The 25,736-nt window shown below is 35.5% G+C and overlaps 1 protein-coding gene across 9 annotated transcripts in view; it reads right to left on the bottom strand.

Annotated features, from left to right (window-relative positions):
- LOC143252676 (potassium voltage-gated channel subfamily KQT member 1-like) overlaps positions 1 to 25,736 on the bottom strand; it is a 286,359-nt gene that overhangs the window by 5,411 nt on the left and 255,212 nt on the right. For 5 of the 9 annotated variants that reach the window (XM_076505178.1, XM_076505185.1, XM_076505182.1 and 2 more), the window contains 5 exons: positions 23,970 to 24,154; positions 20,268 to 20,339; positions 13,881 to 14,089; positions 10,629 to 10,754; positions 4,746 to 4,819 (listed from right to left, as the gene is read on the bottom strand). In XM_076505178.1, coding sequence (XP_076361293.1) covers positions 4,746 to 4,819; positions 10,629 to 10,754; positions 13,881 to 14,089; positions 20,268 to 20,339; positions 23,970 to 24,154 — 666 coding nt within the window. The remainder of the gene's footprint in view (positions 1 to 4,745; positions 4,820 to 10,628; positions 10,755 to 13,880; positions 14,090 to 20,267; positions 20,340 to 23,969; positions 24,155 to 25,736) is intronic. The other 4 variants (XM_076505179.1, XM_076505180.1, XM_076505177.1 and 1 more) reach the window with 4 other exon arrangements.

Genomic DNA, 25,736 nt, shown 5'->3' with positions numbered 1-25,736 from the left:
ATTACTGCTTGGATGGTACGATTCGAAATAATGGAATCCTGATCACTGGTAAATGAATTAATAATTAACAGTGTCCAGTCGGCTGTTTTTCGGTTACTCACCGGCAGATCACGACCACAGTTTTGTCCAACACAAGATGTGATCCCTCTTCAATGCCCATTTACATAAGTCTGCTATTAACAGAAAGGCCAAAAATTGTACAATTGACAGACTGTTTTGAAGCGCATTTTCCTTTCGGTTATTACTGTTAACGGTCTGATATAAAGATTTTTATTTTTATCAAGTGCTTTGCAGAATAATTGAAACATTGCTACAAATTTACATTTGTATGGGGTTAACGCAATCATTGACAAATTACGTAAGTCTATTTACACAAACAATAAGTGAAAAACAAGCGAGGGTCCTCATAAATTGGGTTTATCATTTAACCATATATACTTTTTTTACCTACCACAGGATAGGTTTATTGGCAGTTGTGTTGAGGTTTGGACATACTGTGAGATAGGAAAGCTCTTTTTGTTTTTTTACTGTTAAACGAATATATTTATTTAAAGCTAGGAACTGTTTTAACCACAATGACCATTAGCTGATTGGATGGTTGGTTGGTTATTTCGCGTTAATTGACGCAAAACAACTGAGCTACCTGCGCCAAACAACCAGTAAAAAGGTAAAAAAGTAAAGTCATTAAAATATAAAAATAAATCATAGCAAAAGCAAAACATAGTCCAATTTTCAAATTAAAATCTTAAATAGAGTTAAAAAGACCAATGGCTCTTAAAAATTTAAAAACACAACTGAGGTGGGCATTGTTACCATCGCCAATGACACTGTCCAACGTCATAGGTGAACCCATGGTAAAAACATTTTTAAAATGGTGCTGTCGTTCTCAATCATAGCGACGGCATGACAGTAAAATGTGGGTTATTGCGGCACGAGTCTCACACAGACCACACAACGGTGCATCAGTATCAGATAAAAGAGAGTGGTGAGTTAAAACACTGTGACCAGTGCGTAGCCTAGCCAGAACAACATCCTCCTTCCGATCCTCACGGAAGTAATACGGCTAAAGAGCAATAGAAGGTTTGATCTAGAAAAGGTTGCAATCACGTTGCTTGCTCCAAGTCGACTGCCAACTAGCGCGGAGCCGAGCCTTGAATACTGGACCATAGTTCTTGTATGGGACAGGCACGGTGGTGACAGTACCAAAGTAAATAGATTTAACTGCGATGTCAGCGAGTTCGTTCCCGTGAGTACCGACGTGGCCTGGTATCCAGGAAAACTGGATAGAAGTAGATGATAGAGAGAAATGGGCCAGTCGGTTTTGAATATTGACAAGAACAGGGCGAGAGCTAACGTGAAGCGATTCCAAGGCTAGTAGAGAGCTAAGTGAGTCAGCGTAAATAGTACAGTTCGTGTACTGTACAGCTTCTATGTGATTCAGAGCAAGAGAAATGTTACGCAGGGGATTCTGTGTGTAACAACCAAATCACAACAAACCATGGCAGAGCCATAGAGTCACCTGATTTCGAACCATCCGTATAAATGGAAATGAAAGAATGTTTCGAAAGATATTCGGCAAATAGAAGTCGATACTTTCAATTGAGAGTATCCGTCTTCTTCAAATGGCTCAAAGAAATGTCACATCTTTTAAATCTTGTGACATATTACTTTGGAACTAGTGGTAGAAGAGATGGTGGTTGTGAATTTAATCCCAGATTCCTTCTAGCTTTGACGTCTTACCTGCCGAGCATGTGCACGGGCCCGCTAAAAAGTGATGTAGTTCGAAAGTGTGGTATGCCTACGTAAGGTATCCCAGATCCATTATTGATCCTTCCGTGCTATGTGGCAGGCAGAATTCCACCAAGGACAAAGATACTGTGAGAAACGTGTCAAGGTTTTAGGAATACACTTAGCAGCTGCCTGGACAATGCAGTCAGTAACTGGTGTCACACAATCATTTACCGATGACTCACACACGATGACAGGATCAAGTTCTGAGAGAGTGATGAAAGAAGGCCAGTTAGCTTGGTCCAATTTCCATCGAGGCACGTGGGTAGGATGGCATCGACCACATCCAGTCTCTCTCAAAATGATAGGAAAATGATCACTGACCCATGGGTTACTGTCAATCTTCTGAGGAAAGTAAGAGAAAAGTGAAGGGGAGCAGATACAAAGTTCAATACCTGTAGAAGACTGACTAGGTACATGAAAATAAGTATAAGAACCAGTACTGAAGAGAGATAGATTGTGATTCAAGAGCATATACTCTATAGAACGACCCCTCTCATCAATATCAGCGCTACCCCACAGAGGATTATGTTTATTAAAATCTTCAAGGATTAAAAAGGAAGACGATAACTGCTCAATGAGGGCATCAAGGTCTGATTGATCATAGGTCTCTTAAGGATCAGGGTAGAGAGAACAAATTGTGATGATACGACCCAAGGAAGAACGGATGGCTACAGCTTCCAAGAGTGTATCAAATGGCAAAGACAGGATGGGCAGAAGAGGATCAACCAGCAGTTCTTCCCCACCATGCACTCGTCCATCACACAGCCTGTCATTTCTGTACAAGAAAAACCGCTTCAGTAGGTTCCAGAAATGTTTTCCGTAAGGAGAGACACACAGGATGGTAAGAATCAATCAAATCCTTAATGTCTGGTATATTTCAACAAAAATCTCGACATTTCCAGTGGATCACAGTAGCCATTTTTATTTACGTGGAAGAGAACGTGGCGGAGAACTCTTCTGTTTTTAATCATATTGTTTTTTTATTGGGTGAAGGTCTATTAATCTCCATGGATCCTGCCCTGGGTCAAGTAGGCAGGTCTTTGTCTGTGGACAAAGATTCCAGTGACTGAGAGCATAAACGAATGGTTGTTTTACTTCTCAGAACTGCAGAAGAGGGTGGACCTGAGGAAACACCCGAACCCGAAGCCAAAGGAAGTGGAACTTCGCAGTCACTGAAAGGAGTGGAAGGGACAGAGATAGAAGTAGACATAGAATCGCCAACTCTTTTAATCATGGAGCACAACGATTCTTCAGATGTTTTGCAAACGACTCTGCTGGAGGCACGGAGAGATCTGTCTGCACTCCAACTGTGACAGTGGAATGGGGTACAGCAGAATATGTCCTAGATGAAGTTGGGGACAATAATTTCCTAGCCTCTGGGTAGGAGATGTTATTTATAGTCTTCAAGTGTTGCACCTTTTTTCTCTGTCACCCATTTAGGGCAAGAAATAGAGTAAGAGGGGTGGGGGTGGACCACTATAGTTAACACAGCGTGGTTGTAGTTTGAACATGTAAACGTCGTGGTCTTTGCCACCACAACGAGTACATGTTAACGAACCACGACATGATGTTTTTAAGTGACAGAAGCCTTGACACTGGACATTTTTTGACAGGATTGGAAATGTATGGCCGTATCTCACAATTCAGATAACCTGTTTTGACTGTGGCAGTAGGGCGTGGTAATGTAAACGTCAATATCAGAACATTAGTGAGCATCATAATTCAGTCTTTGCGAGTGGACACCCAGCGCACCGCAGAAACGCCTTGGCTGGAGAAACCCGCGAGGATCTCCGACTCAGGAATGTTCTTTAAATCCCTCTCAGCTCTAACTCCTCTGGAATAATTCAAAGTTGCATGGGGAGTAACATCGATGGGTATATCCCCAATGGCCTTTGATGTCAAGAGGAGTTTGGTGTGTCGTGATGAAAACGTTTCCACTAAAATATCTCCAGAGCGCAACTTCTTGACTGATATAGGAGAGCCACGAAGCTCCTCTAATTCCTCTTGGGATAAAAAAGGTGGACATCCGCCCTAAAGATTTCTCAGATAAATTTGTTTGTTTGTTTGTTTTGGAATTTCGCACAAAGCTACTCGAGGGCTATCTGTGCTAGCCGTCCCTAATTTAGCAGTGTAAGACTAGAGGGAAGGCAGCTAGTCATCACCACCCACCGCCAACTCTTGGGCTACTCTTTTACCAACGAATAGTGGGATTGACCGTCACATTATACACCCCCACGGCTGGGAGGGCGAGCATGTTTAGCGCGACGCGGGCGCGAACCCGCGACCCTCGGATTACGAGTCGCACGCCTTACGCGCTCGGCCATGCCAGGCCTTTCTCGGATAAGAGATGGATAATTAGAAATCGGGGTACAGAATCTAATTTTGATGTTGACTGTACAATTTGTTTCTCAGTATTTTTAATTTATTTTTTCATAAATGAGGGTATCGATAATCTAGATGCTACATTTCAGTGCCCACTAACCCCACCCACCATGGAGCCCTACGAGGGGACGCACTATAACGCCAAAGAGGGACACTGCCGCAACGCCAGGATTTTGTGAGTACTATACCCAAACACCAGCATCAGACACAATGTCCACAACACCCGTTGAGAAGTCCAACACTGGTACTTGGTTGACCCTAGCTCAAGTGGACTAGTGGTGTGTTAGAGTTGGACCCCTCAACCACCAGGATCCTCTCCTCCCCTTCACAGGGCATTACGCACTGCAAACACATGGGTGGATGTTTAGATCCCAGAGGAGGTAAACTGAAAGTACAGAACCTTCTCTGGGAGGTCCCCTCACCACGTATAGGAATCCACCTCGAGGGGACCATAAACTGAAATCACTTTTTAAACGAGGTGTATTGTTTCTTAAAGTATACACTAGTTTCGATGAAACTCAAAATCTCAAACAGAGAAAGATATAGACAAAATAAATTATTAATATTTATACCTTCCTAATAGCTCTAATGGCCGACTTGTGCTGTTTTGTTAAAACAGTAAACTTTGGTTCCTCTGTTTCTTCTTCTGAAAACAATAGAGAGATGTCAGAACTTACACTGAAAACAGAAATAATAACAAAATATGGATAGCATTTGACAAATCATTCTATGTTCATCATGAAATAGTTCTTATTTCAACGTTTTAAAGATAGTGCAAAAACTAAACACGACTTCGTAAGTAATTAAAGTTTTAAAACAATTCTTATTACTTTCGATCTCCTATAGTCCAATCAAATACTGATTTGCAATGTGATCGCAAACCACCGTATCCGTTCGGTTTAAAACACGTATTACATAAAGATATTTTATAACAGCAGATGTGAACAGTATAAGAGGTTTCTAGAGTAAGAAATACATGCAAGATAATAAAGCATATCTTATATAGCATACATTCTTTATCGGTGATGGTTGTGCGGGAAAACCGTTTTAAAGCAAAAAATCAGTTTCAAAAGTTTTAAGTTATTCAACAAGACCAATAAATACACTGGACGTCTTAAAAGTCTGTTTTGATATATATATATATATACGTATATAATCTAATTCATATTGTATTCACACAAACAAGTACAAACATCAGACTAGGTTTATGATAATGAAAAAATAGCGATAAACACTTGTACGTTTTCATGCAAATGCTAAAGAAATAAAAACAAGACAACTACAGATCAAAATTAGTTGAAATAAGTTTTTTCAATATTTTGCAGCCGCCAACAGAAAAATAACTTAAGCAAGCCGTTGTACTCGATCCAAAGCTGATATATCCAACATTATATGCATTTATCAAGAAAAGCAAAACGAGAAATAAAAAAAATCATTTTAAAAAATATATTAAAGATGATAAAAAATGTTTGTTAATTATTGCTATATATTCTCATGTTTAGAGTTTGAAATTCAACCTGAAAGACCAGTTAACTTTTTTTTTTTTTAATTTTTACTCTCAGTTATTATGGTTAATTTTTTGTCTGTGTCTGTTAAACAATAAATCTTTGCATTATTAGTTTACGAATTTTGATGAAGTTTATGGAAATATAGTTTCTATACCTTCGTTCTTAAGGCTGTCTCAACGTAGTTTTCAGTTTGTTTTAAAATGAAATATTTTTTTAAACAAACTGAAAACTACTTGTCGTTGAAAACGGTAAATTTAAAGTGAGTTTTTTGTTTATTTAATCTGAAGCTACGTTCTCCACATAATAACAATTACGTTACTCTGACTTGTGTTTTGTTTTTTTATTACAATTTACTAAGCACATATTCGGACAATGTTAAATCAGTGCACAAGATTGAAAACATATTGTAAAACTAAATAAGGCATCTTACTCACATAGTGATTTGTTTCGATTTACTCTCATAGAGGACGTTGCAGGCATTACAACGGCAAAATCCTATCTTGAAAACGAAAATAATGAACCCAACGCTATCATTACATTGCCATTCTCTTACTGCTTGGGGTAGTACACTAATGAAGGTTTGCTTTCTGTCGCATGTGTCCTTGAACTGTAGGCATCTGTTATAATGAACAGATGTTAGTCAAACGTTCGGTACGTATGTGTACCTAAGGAACAACGTAATAAGAAGTTTCAATTGTATTCGATGTCTGGTTAATTATGCAGGGTCGTGATGAAAATGAGAAAGTATTTAATTTGTTTGTAAAATTAAAAATATATTGCATAATTGATGGGATAAAACGTGTTTATTTTAGATTTCATGTCACAAATAAAGCTGTAATAACTTATTATCTACACACGTAAAGCACTAAAATATATGTGTCTGTTTGTCTGTCCGTTATATAGATACTCTTTAGTAGCTGAGTCAATATCACCCAAACTTTATGGGATAATGGTTTGGAAAACGGAGCACGTTACTGGCGGCTCACAACCCCTCCACCCAATTATTGCTGTAATTGAACATTTATTGTCTTTGACGTAAGTTAATTACATTCATAGATTACATCACTCCCTTACACACACAACACATATATATTACATTTTCTATATCACAATACGCACACAATGTGGGATGGACACACGAGTGTCTTGTGCATCTCAGAGAGTGCACTAGCACTCTTTATGGGGGAATGCAGTAAAAAACTGGCTCCCAATATTGAAATAATACACAAACTCAGATGAAGATTCTACTCTATCAGTCACCGTGATACTGATATGAAGAGCCATTTCTTGAGTTACACTCACTTCCAACTTTGAACTATGACCTTTCAACTTTGGCCGATAAGTCATTTCTACTGGCAATGACCGTCAATTAATTAATAACTTGAAACACTGTGGAAGGACATTAAGAGCTGGGTGATGAAAGCGAGCAACAGAAAGTAACTCCCACCGTCACACTTTGTTCGCTACTTCTTTGTAGAGTCATCCTGACCATAGCACACACAATGTGTACCATGTTTTAAATATATACATACTGAGTTCTTAAAGCTGTACAAAACATTTAGTGAGGTAATAATGAATGTTGCAATAACACGTTATAAATAAATGGTGTGAAAGTTAGAATGTTTCACACCATTCATTCCCACATTTTCTTAAGTCTATAATACTCATCTTGTTGTCAATAATTCTTCCTATCTCTGTTTTTAAGTTTTGATGGGTGTCGACTGGCTGATAAACTTTTAAACGTTTTTCTCTATCGGTTACAACTATTCTTAACATAACATACTCTACGTACGACGTTTTTCCATACATAGTTATTAAAGAAATTTCATATTTACGTTTCTTCCGCAAACATAAAATGGACATACTTTAACATTCAATCATGATGTCCTTCCCAATTTCTCACTGCCTGAACCAGTTTCTCTAGTTCAACCTTCTTACCTTTAACCCATTTCATAATGTCATTGAAGTAATGAGCATCTTGTGTCTTTCTACCTCTCGCCCTGGTTCATACGTCCAATGTGGCGCATCTTCCGTTTCCTACACATATGCAGTAGTTGCATTTTTGTCTTTGCAGGTACCAATATTTCTTTATTAGTTTTCTTTCTATATAATCACCGACCTTCATTTGCATATAAAACCACATTTCAAATGGTTTCAACTCTCGTTTCGTAGAGTAAGACTGGCAACATTTTAGCAGTTTCACCTTCTCTTATAGTTTGACATCTCTTCTGAGAAATGGTTAGAGATTGAAAAATACAATTGTTGTTGTCACTTTTTCGTTTTCTCTTTTTTTCACATCTTCCATCATTACAAATATTCGTGTCCCTAAATACGTAAACTTGTCTATTTGTTTCAACTCTTTAGTATGTAATTCGATGTATTTTGTGGGATATTCCTCAGGTAATGAAAATACCATTTTCTTAGTTTTATTAACATTTATTTTGGGTCTACAGTATTTCCCTTTAGCAAAGAGCAGGTCAAGCAACCGTTTTATTCCTTCTTCAAATTCGTCTAAAACTGTTACATCGTCAACAAACAAAATGTATTTGAATCATATACAAAGAGTTTCTTTTAACCTCTATGGTTCTCTCATTAAACTTTTTCAGGCCGAACATGTTTTTTTTTTGGCGTGACATGGACTCTATACTAAAACCATTTTGACCTTATAACAACTCATTCACAACCTTATACTTAGTTCTGGTTAAGGATTACTTTTAGCAGCATTAGAAGGTGTGCTGGCCCACACTGTATAGCCTTAAGTTTCATGGGAATGGAGAAAAATAGAAACGGACTTTTAAAACATGTTGCATTGTCTCTTCATGGTTAGTTGAGTTTCAAGTCACAGCCACATATTTAACTATTGGAATGCTTAATTACTTACAAACTCTGCTGGTATCTCATCTTTGCAGTAAGTTTTCCATCTTAATAACTTCTGATGGTTTTCCATATCTCCCTTCCTAGAGAGCCATTAGAAGTTGTGTAAATGGAAAAGCACTCACTGGTTCCACTACTTATAGGATTAGTTCATACATAAATGTACGGATTTCTCGTGCACTTCACTATATTCCTGCCCTTTCTGGATAATTGTTTTTTACCTCATCTTCTTTAGAAGTTCCTCATTCATCCAAATACTAGTTATACCCTTTCTTATTCTCTATTCCACAATCTTTTCTTTTGCTACCTAACTGGTACTCAACGTCCTTGTTACTAAATCCTTCTTTTCTTAACATTTCAAATCGGTCTTTGTCCTATATCACAAAGTCTGGTTATGTATTTTTTTTCTACGTTCTACGTTTCGTTTGCTCTGGGTAAGGTGTCTTTGTTCACCAACTTCACTTTTAGTATTACTTTCCCCTTTACTAGATTTACCAAGAGCCATAATCCGCTCTTAAATAAATTGCAACAACTATTGCAGGACTATCCTATCCTGTCAATTTAACGTGTTGCTATGAAGCACTAGAATGAAAGTTTCTCGGAATGTGTTCTATATTAAATAAAACATTCATTTTTTCAATAAAAAATCGAATTTATTTGTAAATTTTAACAAAGATATCGTGTTAATCTAATGTCAAAAGTCATTAAATTTAAAGTTCAAACCCTGTATTGTGTTTTTATTTTTTGTATTTAAAAATGAAGTATCAGAACTATATGGGCGTGAATATAAAAGAAATTGTGGAGTTATGTTCAATTTCATCCCAATTGACATTAAAAATCTATAAACTCAAAGATATAAATTAATGAATAGCTTAAAAATTATATCATAAAATATAATAAGCCAAACTTGTTGATTTTATTTATATGCTACCTTTAAAAAAGCATTGGTAATTGTTCTGCACAATAATTTTGTGGTCGTATCAGAAGTATGGGATTTTATGACAGTACCTGGTGCCATAAAAGAGCTATGAAGATATGAATATATCACATTCGTTTTACTGTCGAACATGGTCACAAAACGCAAGATTTGGTGAAATTAAAAAACATTACCTTGCAATTTAAAATAATCTATTTACCAAAACTTGTTATTACATTAAAGTTTGGATGAGGTTACTTATATGTCATAAATTGTAATAGCTGCTTTTCTTTTCTTAATGCAAAGGTCACAATGAACCGTTTGTATTCTGTCTACCAAGGGGAATCGAACGCTTGAATTTAGCATTGTAGGTCTGTAAACTTACCAATGAGCTGCTGGAGACAGTTAAAAATGGATTCAGCAATAGTGTTTTTTATTTAGCGTAAAACTTTTTTTTGTGTGTAACTTCAAACGCTATGCCGTTATGCACAAGGTTTGTTGTATGTGATATATCAATCAGGTCTTCAATCACCACTAAATATTTGTTTCCCTCTAAAACATAGTCTTGTAAAAAAGATATACGATATACATATAAACTAAATATATTGTATCTATATTTGAAACTCGAAATGTTTTCAATATTAATTCTGAAGAACGCCGTTTAAATAAACGTGTGTCAAACTGTTTCATAAATAAACAAACATTTCATGCGTCATTCCAAGTGAGCAGAAAACAAGGCAAAGTAATCGGAACTTCACACTTCTTACATTTCATAACATATTTTCATGCAAGTAATACCTGCAGTGTTAAGGGGTGCGATAAACCATTCTTTTCCACGAAGCAGCAATAATTGCCAATAAACTTACAAACTATGACCGATAGGGGTATAAAGTGCTGATTGGAATTTTGGTGGATTTTAGCAAGTGTAACATGCGTTGGATTTTACGTATCAATAAAAATAGTGTCAATTAGTTGTTTTACAATTTAAAATGCAGTACAAATTATATTACTGTATAAATGTATGCCTTTATTTATTGTCATCATACGTTCACTTACTTAAATCAAAACAATTAACAATAACTTATTGAAATAAATTATTATTATTATTAATCCTTTCCTTTGTATCTTCATCCACTGGTGGATTGTAATATTCGCACCTGTTAAACTACTTGCCGTTGACATTATGGGGGGCGGTAGCCCCAAAAACGTCGGATTGATAAGCTCTTTCTGAAGTAAGCTGCACAACCTTAGTGTCATAGTGGCTCCACCTGATGTAAACACTTCTGAAACATCATGCAGGCTAGATGACATCAACGTCAAACTCCAAAGCAAGACATTTCACAGGTACACGCAGGCGATACAGAACAGGCATGCAAGAAAACAGATATACAACACTGCTTCAACTTTGTACTCCATGCAAACTAAGTTCACTAAACACACTTGGCATTACAAACACTCGTCACAAACTCCTATTGATATCATTCAAAACTCATTTCAAAGTTTAACTACACAATTCTTTGGCAGCAGAAATTAAATATATATATATATATATTTAAATTATGTGGGGTGTTTTTCTATTGCAGAGAGATCAAGATTAAGAAAAAATATTACACTCGCATTCATCACTTATACGTACATCCATTCATCCATACATACATACATACATATATACTAAATTTCAATTTAACGTTAGTAGCAACTGCTTCCTTTTTAAGAAACACGAAACATGAACTACAGATATTATTTGTTACAAGTCTTTCATTAAATTAGACTTAAAAAACACAAGAATTTTAAGTATCATTCTTCAAATATAGTACATCGGCAAAGAGAAATAATGTCTGATATTGTCCAGAGTTAATTCTAAAATTTGTGATACAGAAGTGTTTATAAAAACGGAGTATATACTTAACACTTACAAACCAGCTGCTATTGACATCGGTCATTTATCCTTTTACAACAAACCTTGTTAAACTCATAATTAAGTTACAATTTCAACTAGAATACGTTCTATGTATTTAAACTTTTTATTAGTTTTTATTTAACTAAAGTGACTGCAAACAAGATAAAAACTAGATCCAAGCTCACATGCTTGAATTGTACCATAGAAAGTTTTTCATCTTTGATTAAAAATAATCAATTCTAGCTCAGTATAAAAGGAGATAAGGTTTCAATTGACAAAGGTATAAGAAGTCCAATATTATACGAGAGAGCAGAAAGCGCTGAGTGGAATAATTTATTTTATATATTTTAATACGTGACAACGTTAACTCGGAAAAAAAACTAGTTATGTAATTTTTCATTTAATAATTTACGAAGAAAAAGGCATTTTTAGGTTATGTTGAAAATAAACCTTAACAGATTTTATTATATAGACTCAATTATTCAACTAGGTCAAGAAGCAAGTCTAGAGAGGCTAGTTATTGTTGGACACAACACGAGTCTGTAAAGGATAAGGATTGTTGGCCAAGAAACGCATCTGTGAAGGTTAGGGATTGTTGAATAAGAGACGAGTCATGGAAGATTAGGGATATGTTGGATAAGAGGCGAGTCATGGAAGGTTAGGGATTGTTGAATAAGAGACGAGTCATGGAAGGTTACGGAAATGTTGGATAAGAGACTAGTCATGGAAGGTTAGGGATATGTTTGATAAGAGGCGAGTCTGTGGAGGCGAGGGATTGTTGGACAAGATGTGACTTTGTGGAGGCTGCGGGTTGTTGGACAAGAGATGCGTCTGTAAAGGCTAGAGATTGTTGGACAAGATGAATGCTACGGATCGTTGGCCAAGATGCGACTTTGTAGAGGCTAGAGATTGTTGGACATGAGACACGTCTGTGGAGGCTACGGATTGTTGGACAAGAGACATGTCTGTGAATTGTGTAGAAAAAAGTTAGGAAAGGAGTGCTAGTACTCTATGTACGGTCTTTTTCAAAGGAATTCTGTCCATGTTTTGGACCAGGAAAAGTCGGGGTCAGCGTTGACCTCTTCTTCCCTCACAGAAATTGATGTTATTTTCTTTACACTCTTACCCAATTCTAGGTGATAATACCTTTTATATTGTTGTCTTACCGTATGGTACATTTTGTGCATTGTCCGTAGTTTTTAATTAGCATACCATTTCCATGTCCAATTCATGGGGTAATATCAACTCGTACGTTTTCACTGGCTTCACATTTATGATGAACGCTATTTAACTGAGTCTGGTTGGTTTAGTTTGAATTTCGCGAGAAAATACTTGATAGCTATCTGACTTACTCGTCCACAATTTAGTAGTGAGACCAGATGGCTTGTTTTGGAATTTCGCGCAAAGCTACACGAGAGCTATCTGCACTAGCCATCTCTCATTCAGCAGTGTAAGACTAGAGGGAAGGTAGCTAGTCATCAACACCCACCGCCAACTCTTGGACTACTCATTTTATCAACGAATAGTGGGATTGATCATAATATTACAACGCCACCACGGCCGAAAGAACGAGCATGTTTGGTGTGACGGAGTTTCGAACTTGTGGCTCTCAGATAGCGACTTGAGCGCCCTAACCACCTGACCATGGAAGGCAACTTGTTTGTTTGAAGCTAAGCACAAAGATACACAAGGGGATATCTATGGTCTGCTCACCACGGGAATCAAAACCCGGTTTATAGCGGTGTCAGTTCGCAAATATACCGTTGTTCCACTAGGTGAGGCAGTTAGCTAGTCAACACCATTCATCGCCAGTTCTTTGGATACACTTTTAGCATAATAACGCCCCATGGTTGAAATGGCGAGCATGTTTGGTGTGGCAGAGATTCGAACTCGCGATCCTCAGATTACGAGCTCTAATCATCTGGCCATGCCGGGCCAAATTGTAATGGTAGTATTAAACTTGCACTTTACTGACTGGTCATTATTTTGTTTAATATAAATTAGTCTGAGTTTCGTTATAGTATGCTAACACTGCTCGTCTTTGCAAATGCGAGTCCCCAGACAGCAGGATAACCATATCACACAATCCAATAACAAGTTTTACACTAATGAGAATGTTGAAGGGACATATCTACTCCTCAAAACCTTTTTTGTTGTTTTAAATCAAGGCTTAAATTAAACTTCAATTTTTTAAGGGATTAAGAATTAGATTTGATTGTTTTTCAATAAGTAAACTACGATTTTAAATTTCTACTTTTATCAAACGTTGGTGTTCAAGGGAGGCCTTATATTGTTGTACGTATATTACGTTGTCATAACAAGTGAGTGATAAAAATGTTATATATTAATTTTAAACGTTTCAAAGGCCTTGTAAGCGCTGGGATTTAAGCATCAGTTCCTCTTGCTTCATCTTAAAGGTGCCACTAAATAAAAATTACATTTATTAAATGCAAGTTTAAATTGAAAAAAACTCATCAAATATGATTGTGGCGTATTGAGCGCAGCCTACCATCAGAATTCCTTTTGGACAGGTCCACATCTTTTGAGACATTGTCCTCACTAAAACTGGCGTTGACCTTTGACCCGACATTTTCCGACGAAACGTGAAACTCTCCAAACCTGCTCCTCGGAGATGGAGAATGGCCGTAAGTAGAGGCCCCAGGCTTATGACGTCGGATGGTGGAGAGACGGCTTACAAAGGACGTGTTGTGCTTAAATCTTTAAAAGAGTGACAAACTCACGTAAGTTGTGTAAAATCTTAAGGCTTTGTTCACATTTTAAACATTACATACACGTATGTAAGGTATAAGTTATATGACGTTTTAACTTTTGTTAGAAGTGAATACAAACAAAGTCTGAAATTTAAGACAAGAGTTACATACATGGATTTACACAACATAATGTACACTACACAACACTAGCAACGGGAAACACTCCCACGTTCTTTTTCTATAATCTATAATAACAACACAAGCAACAGAAAACACTCCCGCGTTATTCTCCTATAATCTATAATACACAACACCAGCAAGAGAAATACGTCCACGTTTTGTTCCTGTAATCTATAATACACAACATTAGCAACAGAAATACTCCCGCGTTCTTTTCCTATAATCTATAATACACAACACTAGCAATAGATACACTTCCGTGTTCTCTTTCTCTAATCTATGATACACAACACTAACAACAGGAAACACTCCCGCGTTCTTTTCCTATAATCTATAATACACAACACTAACAATAAAAACACTCCCGTGTTCTCTTTCTATAATACACAACACTAGCAATAGATACACTTCCGTGTTCTCTTTCTCTAATCTATGATACACAACACTTGCAACAGAAAGACTCCCGCGTTCTTTTCCTATAATTTATAATATACGACACTAGCAACAGGAAACACTCCCGCGTTCTTTTCCTATAATCTATAATACACAACACTAACAATAGAAACACTCCCGTGTTCTCTTTCTATAATTTATAATACACAACACTAACAACAGGAAACACTCCCGCGTTCTTTTCCTATAATCTATAATACACAACACTAACAATAAAAACACTCCCGTGTTCTCTTTCTATAATCTATAATACACAACACTATCAACAGAAAACACTCCCGCGTTCTTTTCCTATAATCTATAATACATAACACTGGCAATAGATACCTTCCGTGTTCTCTTTCTATAATCTATAATACACAACACTAGCAACAGAAAGACTCCTGCGTTTTTTTTCTATAATTTATAATACACGACTCTAGCAACAGGAAACACTCCCGCATTCTTTTTCTATAATATATAATACATAACACCAGCAACAGGAAACACTCCCACGCTATTTTTATAATTATAATACAAAACACTAGCAACAGAAAACACTATCACGTTCTTTACCTATAATCTATAAAACATACCACTAGCAACAGAAAACACTCTTACGTTCTTTTCCTGTCATTTATAATACACAACACTAGCAACAGGAAACACTCCCGCGTTCTTTCCTATAATCTATAATACACAACACTAGCTACAGAAATACTCCCACATTTTCAAACTCCTTTATAAATAACATAGAGATAATTTATATATTTTTAATACGATTACTGCCTGTTATACTTGTAGCAAGTTTTATATCACTAAAATAACCCAAAAAGATCTAGAAATAGCCCAGATGATTTTTTTTAAATTAGGGCGAATTTTACAAAAATAAACATTTCAGATTGGAATGATTTTCTATTTTTATTGGCATCTTGCCAGACCATTGCTTTTGTATGGTGATGAATAAATTAGTTGAAAGTTGTCGTTTGAATATATACCTATATATAACATTTTCGAAAAACATTACACGTTTTTACACACGTTTAGATGGGTTCACACATTTTTTTAGTTTTCTGGTCATGTCAAGCAATAACAACAAAATCTTGTGACTATTATCAAACTATTTAACGTGGCCACTATTCATCAACTAAAGTTGAATTCGAGAAAATCTGTTTATCATGGTTTTAACAGAGCATTGTTTGTTTTTAAATTTCGCGCAAAGCTATACGAGGGCTATCTGCGCTAACCGTCCCTAATTTAGCAGTGCAAGACTAGAGGAAAGGCAACTAGTCAATCATGACCCACGGCCAAATCTTGAGCTTTTCTTTTACCAAAGAATAGTGGGATCGACCGTCACATTATAACGCCGCAACGGTTGAAAGGGCGAACATGTATGGTGTGACGAGGATTCGATACCGGGATCCTCAGATAACGAATCGAGTGATTTAACCACCTGTACACACAGGGCCTTAACAAAGCTTTGATCTTTCGCTTTTTTCTATACATTAAACTTGATATGTGTCTCTCTCTCTCTCTCTAAATTAAACCTATTATACACTGTTAACCGAGTAAAGCAAGAGAAATTTTGGTATATGACAATATACAAATGAAAAATGTTAATTCATCACAAATTAGATTGTTCGTGATAAGAGTTGGATGCGCAATCGAGATACGTTTTATCTCTAAATTTCTTCTGAACAAATGTGACGTAGTTAATTAACTATCTTTAGTGTATCTAGGAAATACAACGTGCATAAAAATGGGAGACAGCCAAGTTTTGAATTTTAGAGTGGCCAACAAATTTATATGATGCACTACGATAACAATACACTTGATTATATATGGCATAGATAAGGCGAAAACGTATTTACATTACGTTATGAAAAGCAAATGAAACCGAGAGAGAAAACAGACATGCGGGAATTATAAGAGCGTGCTCTCAATATACGTATTTAATGGCTGTGTAAATAGCGGCTGACTCTGAAGTCCACTCGCGGGTAAATAATTTAGAAATAGAGATGTTTGTTTGTTTGTTTGAATCTCGTGCAAAGCTACACGAGGGCTGTCTGTGCTAGCCATCCCTAATTTAGCAGTGTAAGATTAGTGGGAAGGCAGCTAGTTATCACCGTCCATCCAACTCTTGAGCTACTCTTTTACCAACGAATAGTGGGATTGACCGTAACATTATAATGTCTCCAAGGCTGAAAGAGCGAGCATGTTTGGTATGACCGGGATTCGAACCCGCGACCCACAGACTACGAGTCGAGTGCCTTAGCCACCTGGCCATGCTGGGCCGAAATGGAGAGGACCAGGAAAATGAATATTCGTAGTATGGAATGAGGTGTTGTAGACTTACCATTTGAAATTATCATTATGACCATCGAATATATATATAATGCATCACACACCAACTTGTCAATTGAAAAGGTGAAGGCAAAATCGGACAAATAATTTTAGACAAAATATAATCCCAAAGGACACAACAACAACAACAACGGTTGAAGGCAGAAGAAAGATGGAAATGAGGTAAACTTGTGTTATATAATTGTTTTAAACAGTCAATAAGTGTGTTCAAATTGCGGCCCTAATGTGACAGCTACTAATATTTCGGCTTTATTATCAATATTAGATTTACAGCACCCGTGCGTAAGCACGTCTGTGGATAGTGTTCACTCCAACGCATTTTATATCAACTGACGTAAAGGATTATATTCATCCTCAAACCGTTCTGAACCTAATGCAACAGAAAATCAGATATTCTGGTGGCACTCTTGTTACAACAGCGCCATATATGTTAAACTGTTATTAAAAAAACTGAATATTGTATAATTATCTAGATGATTTAGAATAATTTGCAGCATACTAGGTGTGTGTTATTACGTAAGGACTTTTAGTTTAATACTTTTTACTCTAGTGGACCTTTCAGAGTTGCAAAAATTGGTTATGTTTTTTTAGAATTCTACCCGAAATCTCGGTTTACACATCAACATCTGCTTTGGTTTGATTTCGATATTCTGTGGCATAACTCCGTATGCATAAACAGGATGTATTTATTCCAATAAGTATTGTTTTGGTACTATGTTATTGTTATTATCTAATCCTTTATCATCGACACTTTGGATGTATCGTAGATACTGATAAAATTTACGACACATCAACGATATTGTCACAACACCTCACTCCATACTACTAACAATTATTTTTCTAAATATATATGTAAAAACGGCTCGTTTGGGTTGAGAAAATGTTTTACGTAGAGGAGCGAACAACGTTTCGACCTTCTTCGGTCATCGTCAGATTCACAAAGAAAGGAAAAGGTAACTGACCGGAAGCTGACCACATGTTTGAAAGGGGTTGTGTAACAGAGTGTCGGAATGTAGAGAGCGTGCTTAGATGTTTGATTATATAACCTGACGATGACCGAAAAAAGTCGAAACGTTGTTCGCTCCTCTACGTAAAAAAAAAAAAAAAATCGCAACCCAAACCAGCCGTTTTTACATATATATATTTCTCTACAAGTGGGTTTTCTCGTCATCACTGATAATTATTTTCTTACACTATTTCCATTTGTGGATTATTTGCCGTCCAATGAACTTCAGAATTGTATTCATTTATGCTGAAGGTGATACAACTCACATATAAAATACATAGAATAATTCATATATGGTAATTTTTAATGAATTTACATGCATAACATTACCATGCAGCAAGAAAATGGTAATAACAATAGATCATTTAGGAAAAGAACACAAAGAAAAAACTGCTGATAGAAATGCTGGTGCACAGTATCATTTTAAATTCAGTTACGTTTTTTACTGCAGTCTATTTGATTTAAATTATACATTATTTGGACAAAACATTAAACGGATATTAACGAACTACTTCCATAAATAAGCTCGTTAATACTTTTAAGTAGTAAAACGTGTTATTACGTTTTTTTGTTTGTCTGCTGATGACTCAAAGGGAAGATGTCAAGTAGTTTGTTTTTTTCTTTAAATGAAAGCCTCAGCGTGTCATTATTACTTTGTAGCGATCTGGTTGGTTGGTTTGTTGTTAAGCGCAAAGATACATTATGGGTTACGGAAACCATATTTTTTGTATGCTATACAGACAGATGTATCACTGAACCACTAACCACTAGAAGTTTTTGTTGTCTTTGTTTATAGTAATGCCACATTTGGTTGTCTGCTCTCTTCACTGCGGAGAACCGAACGCCGGAATTTAGTGCTGGAAGTCCACAAACTTACCGTCGGATACCACCAGGGAAGTGGATGGGGGGGGGGGGTTAGTAAGCTGTGAATGTTTTATTATTAACCTCATACAACTTATTGTCTAAATACTTTAGTTTGACAAACATTAATTGAATGTTTCCCTTGTGGAAAGATAAGCATTAGGCTGGAACCTTGTTTTGAATAATGTTAACAGTAGTATAAGTTCGAGGCCCGGCATGGGCAGGTGGGTTAAGGCGTGCGACTCGTAATCTGAGGGTCGCGAGTTCGCATCCCCGTCGTGCCAAACATCCTCGCCCTTTTAGCCGCGGGGGCGTTATAATGTGACGTTCAATCACACTATTTGGCGGTGGGTGGTGATGACTAACTGCCTTCCCTTCTAGTTTTACATTGCTAAGTTAGGAACGGCTAGCGCAGATAGCCTTCGAGTAGCTTTGCGCGAATTTTAAAACAAATAAGCAAGCAAACAATACAACTTCAAATAGCGTCAAAATAGATAGGATTTATTAAAAAATAGGGCATGGCTCACTAAAACCAAAACAAAAAACTTTATGTGTTTAGAGGATCGTTTTACGCCACCATAATCAGTATTATTATTTATTTTTTGAACGTTAGAGATCTAGATGACAAGTTATATATAACTAATATTTATCACGTTTTTCCACAGAATTACTTGTTTACGATCAATTTGTGAAAGAAGAGAGTTAGGAAGTTGTTAGAGTTTAAGTCATTCTATTTTTCCTCTTTTTTACGACGCCAAAATTGGGACTTTTGACATTTAAGACACGATTGCTTGGTAGGATAGAACATTTGTCTAGAAATAAACACCACGCGGCCTTAGGTTTCACTTTAACGGAAAGGTTTCCAATTTAATAGGACAGAATGGCACATAAATAGCCGAATTAAATGAAATAATAAACGAAATATATGTTGAGTATATATTTGCGGTGTTCTTTGAATGGTCTTTGATGATGTTTATATACAAACTAAAGTAATTTACTTCTCAGAGGGCCCCAAGAGGCACACAAGTATAGCTGTGGACTTACACCACAAGAAACCGGGTTTTGTTACCCGTGGTGGGCAGAGCACAGATAGACTATTGTGTAGTTTTGTGCTTAACTAAAAACAGACAAACAAATAAAGCTTCTTAGAGATACAATTATTTACTTTTAATCTGTAGGATTATTTGATTAATGGATGATTATCAAAATATTTTCTTAAAATAAAGATTTGAGGCTGTAAGAGAGAGCTTTACAAAAATATTGTTTGATCGAAATATCTCTACATATATAATGCAATATTTAACACCAGCATATCTATCAGCTTTGCAAGACAATTACTTACAGACTTCCACCACCAGGGGTCAAGTCCAGCTTATCTTTGCGTTTTGTACATGTGAAGGAGCCAGATGTGAAACTAGAAAACAGTGCAGAGAAAGTTCAACAACATAAAATGCACATGTACGACACAGCACAGGAAGAATAGACCCTTAGTTGTTGTCAATTGAGCAGAATAAATCTTGAGATAGGAATTTTTTGTATTTCTGTCTGAGCCATTACAGTGCAATTAAGGTGGAAAAAAAATACCAGACAAAAAGTGGTCTATGGTAAAATAATTAATTGCTATCATTAAAGAGCACAATATATTCCTATTTTGAATTAGTGTATCCAATTCTGAGCATATGTTCCAAAGGTAGAATAATTGTTAGGGAATCCAACAAGAGTGCACAATATTTTTTATGAAAACTACATTACTAAAATGGAAGATTTAACCCTGACCTTTATATTTAAGAAGTTTCAATCCTGAACAATAATTAATTTCTGTACATATTATTTCACAATATTACATAGGAAAAATGTATAAGTTAAAAGGTTACTTTCAAATAAAGCGTTTCTGTACAAACAATATAAGACTTAAAGTCAAAAGTATAAAATACTTTAGTGTTAGACATTTACAAAGTGTGACATTAGCTTCATATAAGATGACATGGAAGTGCTTAAGTTAGACATATGTATACTTTTGGTGATAGACATCAACAAAATACGTAACTGGCTTGATTTAAGATGTTATGGAAGTGCTTAAGTTTGACTGATGTATACTTTTGTTCTTAATTATTTTCAAAATACGTCACTAATTTCATATACGATGTTATGGAAGTGTCTAAGTTAGACATCTTTATACTTTTGGTGCCAGACATCAACAAAAGATGTTATTAACTTCGTATAAGATGTCATGGAAGTGCCTAAGATAGACATCTCTATACTTTTGGTGTTATACATCTACAAAATACGTCATTTACCTAGTATAAGATGTTATGGAAGTGCCTTAGTTAGTCATCTGTATAATTTTCCTGTTAGACATCTTCAAAATACGTCATTAGCTTTATACAAGATGTTATGAAAGTGCTTTAGTTAGACATCTGTGTACGTTTGTTGTTCGACATCTACAAATTACGTCATTAGCTTCATATAATACGTTATGGGAGTGCCTAAATTGGACACCTGTATACTTTTTGTGTTAGACATCTACAAAATACGTCACTAACTTTATATAAGATGTTATAGAAGTGCCTAAGATAAACATTTATATTTTGTTGTAAACTGTGGTTGTGAAGAGCGAGAATGATAAATAAACCTATAAAATGTTCCTATAGTTCAATCATTTTATAGAAAGAAATTAATGTGTTCATACATAAAAATAATTTGCTTTAATATATTTCAAGAGACTATTACAATTTCTGTATTAGAATCACATTAACATTTTAGTCGACACAAGTTTTTAAAACTTAAATTAATTTTGAAAGGGCTCTTGTACTTTTGTTATTAGTGTGTAAATAAAAGTAATAATTTGAAACTTAAGTTAGAATTGTATTAGAAATACATTTGACGCAATGTAGGCGTCAATCAACGTAAACTTGATTTCGTAAACTAACCCTCAGCACCTGTAGAATGTTTATATAAGAATTGTATACTATTGAGAGAGACTAAAGTGATTGAAGATCCTATCTGGTGGTTATATAACAATCTAGTATACGTGCTCTGTTTTTTATGTGTAGCTATGTGTGGGTGACTAATCTCTTACGTAACGTTACTATGGTAGTCATTATCGTCGGTTTCAGATAACAATGACATTTAAGTCTACCGCAAATAGTGAAAAAATTGACAGCAAATTAAATTAGAGGTCTCAGATACCTTGTTATAAAAATAACGACACATTTATATATTTCAACTTTACTTTTGTATGACGTCAAGAGAAATTGTGGCAGGAGACACTTAAGAAAGATTTCGAACAGAGAGATCTTACTCTAACTAAAATAATAAAATATTAACAAACAGATAATAGTAGATATGTTTATATTAGGATATATATATACACACACCTCTAAAAAGACTGTACATACTAAATATTAACACGTTTAACATTAAAGGATACTTCAGAATAAAATGACAAAAATAGTAACTAATTAGTAACTTGAGAAAATAACGATACAAGTTATATTTCGCTGTCAACTACATATCACAACGAATAGATATTTCATTTCATTTGAACATTTTATTAAATTATCTTAGGTTAAATTAATGCCTAACAAGTTACGTCTTTCATTGGTAATTATAGTAGGAAAACTACCTAATAGGGTATAAGACTTGTACCTTTCAGGTCAAGAACTTAAAACAGTATAATGTGTTTAATGAAATATAATAGGGCTTTCTGGTCAACTTTCTACGTCACTAGATATCCAGACATATGAAGCATCCTTCTCTAAGTGTCACTAGGTGTCTAGCTGTAAAGATTCCTTTCTAAGTGTCACTAAATATCTAGCTGTAAAGATACCTTCCTAAGTGTCACTAGATATCTAGTTGTAAAGATACCTTCCTAAGTGTCACTAGGTGTCTAGCTGTAAAAATACCTTCCTAACTGTCACTAGGTGTCTAGCTGTAAAAATACCTTCTTAAGTGCTGCTAGGTATCCAGCGATAGAAAAAAACCCAAAGTGTTACTAGGTATCTTGTTGTAAAAACACCCTTAGTGTCACTAGGTATCTAGTTGCTAAAAAACACCTTCCTAAGTATCACTAGGTATCTAGCTGTAAAGATACCTTCCTAAGTGCCACTAGGTATCTAGCTGTAAAGATACTTTCCTTAGTGTCACGAAGTATCTAGCTGTGAAAATATTTTCCTAAGTATCACTAAATATCTAGCTGTAAAAACATCTTCCTAAGTGTCACTAAGTATCTAGCTGAAAAACCACCTACCAAGGTACCATTAGGTATCTAGCTGAAAAATCACCTACCAAGGTACTATTAGGTATCCAACTCTACAAAACCTATTAAGTGGCATGAGTTTTAATAATTTGAATGGAAAAAACGACAACGATTGAACGTGACTGAACTAGATGGTAGAACGTATGACAGAATTCATCTCAGTCAGATGTGTTCATTCCGGTAATCGATTCATATAAGTAAAGCAAATAACAGTCCAGACGTACTTTCGTACATACTGATTAAATAAATATTTTAGTGAAGATGGAGTTTCAATTATAAAGTCGAAAAAAAAGGTAGAATTACAAATGGACGTGTACTGTTTACTTATCTTCTTATGTATCACTCTAAGTTTTAGTTACCATTAAAGTATTCAGAATAAAATTTTCATAGCTATGATATATATGTGTATATATATATATAGTATCAATTTGTTTTAGATGAAGTTAGAATTTTTCAAAAAAGTTTCAGTTTATCAGATACTCATAGAAGACTGATTAGTTAAGTAATGCTAGTAAATTTCGAACCACACTCTATTTGTATTCTGTACACGTAAGTTTTAATAAAATTATTCAATGATTTTAATTTTAGGTTCAAACTTATGAAGAAAAGCAGGTAAATATTTGAAGTGTAAAATTGACAATCTATGTACCAAAACAGAGATAACGTGTGATAGACAACGAAAGAAAAACCCGCATTGAAACGAGATATAATATAAGACGTCTCTCATCCAGTACAATATAAACAATGTTATTAAACATATATGCTATAACACAGCCACGCACTCACGGGGGCGGGCTCGGTAGTGGCACCTGGTGGATTTTCCAGGTAGCTATGGACATAGAATGCTCGTCTGCTGCATAGCACCGCCAGAGGCACTGGATAAGAGTGGCGGCAGGTACCCTTCGTCTTATCATATGCTTTTGTCGTTGCTGTTGTTGCACTTTCAAAGCAAATCCGGAACCAAGAATTCCCTGCAGTATCGATAAATTTTATTATTTCAAACTATGATTACCGTAATGACTACATATTACAATCTCGTCATTCACAGCCAAAAAATAAAAAATCCCACGATAAAATCGTTCGATAGGGATATATTACAAAAAGTGTTTTTAATAAAAAGTTTTTGTTGTCCAGTTTACTAAAATGTAATAACACAAGTTCAATAGTAATTGAGAAATGTACTTCAATTAATAATTCAAGGTGCGCAATTAACTTTTTTAAAAATATAAACTACAAATTGACTTTCTATCAACTATGACATCGAAAAGCTTAAACTAGGCTAAGTATTTCTTTGTCCCAAAATATTGCGTTCTGAATCGATAAAAAGAACAAATAAGTTAAAAACAAAGTAAGAATTTTCCCAATGAGGATACATAATCACTCAAGGATGTAGCAGTTTTCTTGTTTTCACATCTTTCATGCACTTCTTTATTGAAAATTCTTTTGTTACGTTTTTCCTTTTGCAAATGTGACTTAAGTATTATTTTGTTAGTTCCGTGAGCTCTAAAACTAATTTAAGCTTAGAAATTTGATAATATAACAGCCATCTATTCTCTATTTATTTAATATGCCATCGCTGAATTAACGTACAGGCTATAACCAATTTTGTAATCAATGTTTTCCTTTTTTCACTGTAAGCCTAACTTGTATACTAACTAAAGCTTCACTTATTTGTTTGTTTTGAATTTCGCGCAAAGCTACACTAGGGCTATCTGCGCTAGCCGTCCCTAATTTAGCAGTGTAAGACTAGAGGGAAGGTAACTAGTCATCACCACTCACCGCCAACTCTTGGGCTACTCTTTTACCAAAGAATAGTGGGATTGACCCTCACATTATAACGCCCCCACGGCTGAAAGGGGCGAGCATGTATGGTGCGACCGGGATTCGAATCCGCGACCACCCGGCCATGCCGAGCCTCCAGCTTCACTTATTAAATTTTTTACACATTCACATCTGAGATACGAAGAGCTGAAAATGATATTTTCTTTGGATAGATTTGTCACATTTTAGACTTTTTTTCGCCGTATAAAACTAATGCAACCAAGTTATTTCATAAAGGCTGGAACGATTAGTTGATAATGTTTTTCCTACGACACAATTGTTACTTTATAAACACTGGGAAGATTAACTGATGTTTTTCCTCCCACAAATTGATACTTTATAAACACTGGGATGGGTAGTTGATAATGTTTTTCTACGATATAACTGTTACAGTACAAAACTGAGACGATTAGTTGATAATGTTTTTTTCTTGCGATATAACTATTACATTATAAACTGAGATAATTAACTGACAGTGTTTTTCCTACAATACAACTGTTAATTTCTAAGCACTAGGATGAGTAGTTTATAATGTTTTCCTAACAGTATAACGCTGCTCTACAGGAGAAACGCTTTTACAGGCGTATTGTAATTTTATCAAATGTAATGTGGACACCGAATTTGAACGATCACAACAAACCGATAGGATGATGGCTAAGTAATTTTCATGTTTTGAAGATTTAGTTGAAGAATATTTAGTGTGTTTTACATCAATAACATCACATCATATTT

This window comes from Tachypleus tridentatus, chromosome 6, assembly GCF_004210375.1.
Source record: "Tachypleus tridentatus isolate NWPU-2018 chromosome 6, ASM421037v1, whole genome shotgun sequence".
NCBI classification, from domain to species: Eukaryota; Metazoa; Arthropoda; class Merostomata; order Xiphosura; family Limulidae; genus Tachypleus; species Tachypleus tridentatus.
The sequence above is the reverse complement of the archived record's forward strand: the minus strand, read 5'-3'. Positions and strand labels throughout refer to the sequence as shown.